General features: G+C 30.1%; 1 protein-coding gene across 2 annotated transcripts; it reads right to left on the bottom strand.

Annotated features, from left to right (window-relative positions):
• Positions 1 to 939: 939 nt before the first annotated feature.
• Positions 940 to 2,996, bottom strand: LOC106341936 (beta carbonic anhydrase 6, mitochondrial). 2 transcript variants are annotated; one of them, XM_013780693.1, is made up of 10 exons: positions 2,746 to 2,996; positions 2,596 to 2,663; positions 2,445 to 2,509; positions 2,169 to 2,300; positions 2,022 to 2,070; positions 1,829 to 1,942; positions 1,680 to 1,733; positions 1,521 to 1,609; positions 1,332 to 1,449; positions 940 to 1,239 (listed from the first exon to the last, which is right to left on the bottom strand). In XM_013780693.1, the coding sequence occupies exons 1-10, from the start codon at positions 2,759 to 2,761 to the stop codon at positions 1,051 to 1,053; spliced, it is 894 nt and encodes a 297-aa protein (XP_013636147.1). In that variant the 5' UTR covers positions 2,762 to 2,996; the 3' UTR covers positions 940 to 1,050. The 2 variants fall into 2 exon arrangements, with proteins under 2 accessions (XP_013636147.1, XP_013636155.1); XM_013780701.1 differs by having other exon boundaries at positions 1,332 to 1,434; positions 2,746 to 2,993.
• Between the last annotated feature and the right edge of the window lie 63 nt (positions 2,997 to 3,059).

Here is a 3,059-nt window from a genome sequence, read left to right on the forward strand (position 1 = left end):
TTTTCCATTTTTTATGCTGTATGTTTACATATTGTTTATAATTTTCGAAAATTAGTAATATTAAAATGTAAAACTATATTTTATGCCACGTGGCATCTTTCAGGAGAAGTTTTTTTGCTGATTTGGACGCTCTATGGAACCTCAAAAGGTCCCTTTTATTAGTAAGTATTTATTATTTTCGAAATTATACATAATGTTTTTAAAAAAAAAATAGTTATGTATATTATGGAGATAAGCCGTCTTTTTTTTAGTGAAAAATGGTAATCTTACATATGTTTAATGTAGCTTTTCTATTTTTTATGTTGTATGTTTGCATATTATTTTTTAAAAATAAAAATGTAAAATGGTAATCTTACATATGTTTAATGTAGTATTTCCATTTTTTATGTTGTATGTTTACATATATTTATTATTTTTGAAATTATATATAATGTTTTTTGTTTTTTTATTAAACAGTAATGTTACATTATGGAGATAAGCCGTCTTTTTTTAAAGTGAAAAATGGTAATTTTTCGTATGTTTAATGTAGATTTTCCATTTTTTATGCTGTATGTTTACATATTATTTATAATTTTCGAAAATTAGTAATATTAAAATGTAAAACTATATTTTATGCTACGTGTCATCTTTTATTACATATGTTTAATGTAGTATTTCCATTTTTTATGTTGTATGTTTACATATATTTATTATTTTCGAAATTATATATAATGTTTTTTGTTTTTTTTTTATAAAACGGTAATGTTACATTATGGAGATAAGCCGTCTTTTTTTAAAGTGAAAAATGGTAATTTTTCGTATGTTTAATGTAGATTTTCCATTTTTTATGCTGTATGTTTACATATTATTTATAATTTTCGAAAATTAGTAATATTAAAATGTAAAACTATATTTTATGCCACGTGTTATCTTTTGGAAGAAGTTTTTTTGCTGATGTGGACGTTGTATGGAGCCTCAAAAGTTCCCTTTTATTATTAGTAAGGATTGCATAAGGTTTACATATACAAAGGCACATTTGGACGTTAGAACTGATAGTTGTTGTACATTTTCTCAGTTCCATATCTCTTTGTCTGAAACATAGAATTCATTGCTATTCTTGTCTGAACTGAGCTTCCACTTCTCAAGACTACAATCTGACAAATTGTAATAACATCCATGAATCTTGACTTCACCACTCTTTACTCTATCTCTTATCCATGGATAGGTTATCAAATTCATCACGGAATCCTTTATAGATTCCTGCTCCAAACACAACATGCACACACATACATCAGATTCAGGTACAAGGAGACCCTGAAGTAACAGTGAGAAGATGTTTGGAAATTTGATACCTTCTCACAGTTTCTGCACTGTTCATCAAAACTTAAGTGTGATGAAGCTTCTTGTGTTCTTAACTTGGCGGCTTTTCCATTCATGACCCATCTCTCTACCAAACTATACACACAAAAGCTGTTGCTACAATAAAGCAATTTGAAGATTTGTTGAGAAAAAAACATTAATGTAGATATATATATCTATACCTAGACGGTTGTTCTAGATGGTTTTGATGGTTCATAAGCGCTGCGATTCCTCCACAATTGCTATGACCCATTACTATAATGTTCTCAACCTATGCAGAAACAACATGAGTATATACATTCTTTCGCTGCAATGTTCACTATGTATGTGTTTAAACTTACCTGAAGAGTAGTGACTGCAAATTCAAGAGCTGAGTTGGTTTCTGTTGGCCCATTCTTTCAATCAAAAAGAGGAAAACAAAAAAAGGGTTTTAGAGGTTATCTTGATGTAAGAAAAACTGTAAGTAGAAAAATGAGTAACTCTTATACACCTGAATGGGCGTGATGAGATTGGCAACATTTCGGATAGTAAAAGCTTCACCAGGTTGAAATCCTAGTACATAAGAAGGACACACCCTTGAATCTGCACATCCTATCACCATAACCTGTTTTCTTTTTCTTTGTCAGTAATTTCTTTACCAATTAATTGAATAAACCTGAATAATTCTGTTGAGTCTCACTCACCTTTGGTGATTGAGCTACGGCCAAAGCTTGAAACTTTTCTATCTGTGGTCTGATTTTATGGATTTCATTCATCAATTTAAAAAGAATCAAAGAAAAACAGAGAAAAAAAAAAGATAGATGATCAAGAAAGTGAGTTTCTATACTTACAAATACTTTTGTCTCTTGAATCTAAGAAACCTCTGTCTCATCTCACCCAGAAAATCATAACTTGTCTCAGTATCTCTGTTTTCTTGCATAAATTCTTCTCTACTTCCTAATTCTTGAACCATATTCGTCCTCCTACCATACAAAAAGTAATTTCTGTCTTTATTATTTGATTCCCTTTATTTCTTTTTTTTTTTTTGAAAGAATTTTAAATTTCAAAGATTCTAACTTTATAGAAACGCAAATTTGAAGAACAAAGACAAAACTCTAACTTATCACCTTGGTAATAATCTTATTGCTTTTGCTTCACCAAGCTGAAACCGATTCGATCCGGTTTGTTGCAGCTTCAACAAGTAGTTTTAAATAAAAATATAAACTTAGGTTGGAAGTTATGTAATTGAGAATATGAAGATCAAGGTGTGGGACTCACTCTTTGAAGACGACCATTGCTATATACTGATGTTGCAGAGACAGAGACTAAGCGACGAGCTCTTCCACCTGAACATGGAAACACAACGATGACGTTTAGGAAATTAGTTCAGCTGATAAACTTTGATCAGCTTTTGATCAGAAGACTCACATAGTGTTAACGCCATTTTTGTGGAACTGTCTTTTCTGTTTTTTTTTCAATGGTCTTTGATCTTACTATTAATAGTATATTTTATATATTTTGTTTGTGTATTATTTATTATTTTTCAATAGTGCAAAAATGATTCCTCTTTCGGATTAGTATTATTATCGAAGAAGAAAAGAAAGAAACTAACTAATCAGTAGTAAAAAGTAGTTTAAAATTTATCTATGAATTCAAGAAGAGCAAAGTAAAGAGGAACAAGGCGAAAGAGGTGGCAAATGCTTATCCAGGGAAGAAGGAAAGTTACGCACGGGATACGTCTC

Source organism: Brassica oleracea, chromosome C1 (assembly GCF_000695525.1).
Source record: "Brassica oleracea var. oleracea cultivar TO1000 chromosome C1, BOL, whole genome shotgun sequence".
NCBI classification, from domain to species: Eukaryota; Viridiplantae; Streptophyta; class Magnoliopsida; order Brassicales; family Brassicaceae; genus Brassica; species Brassica oleracea.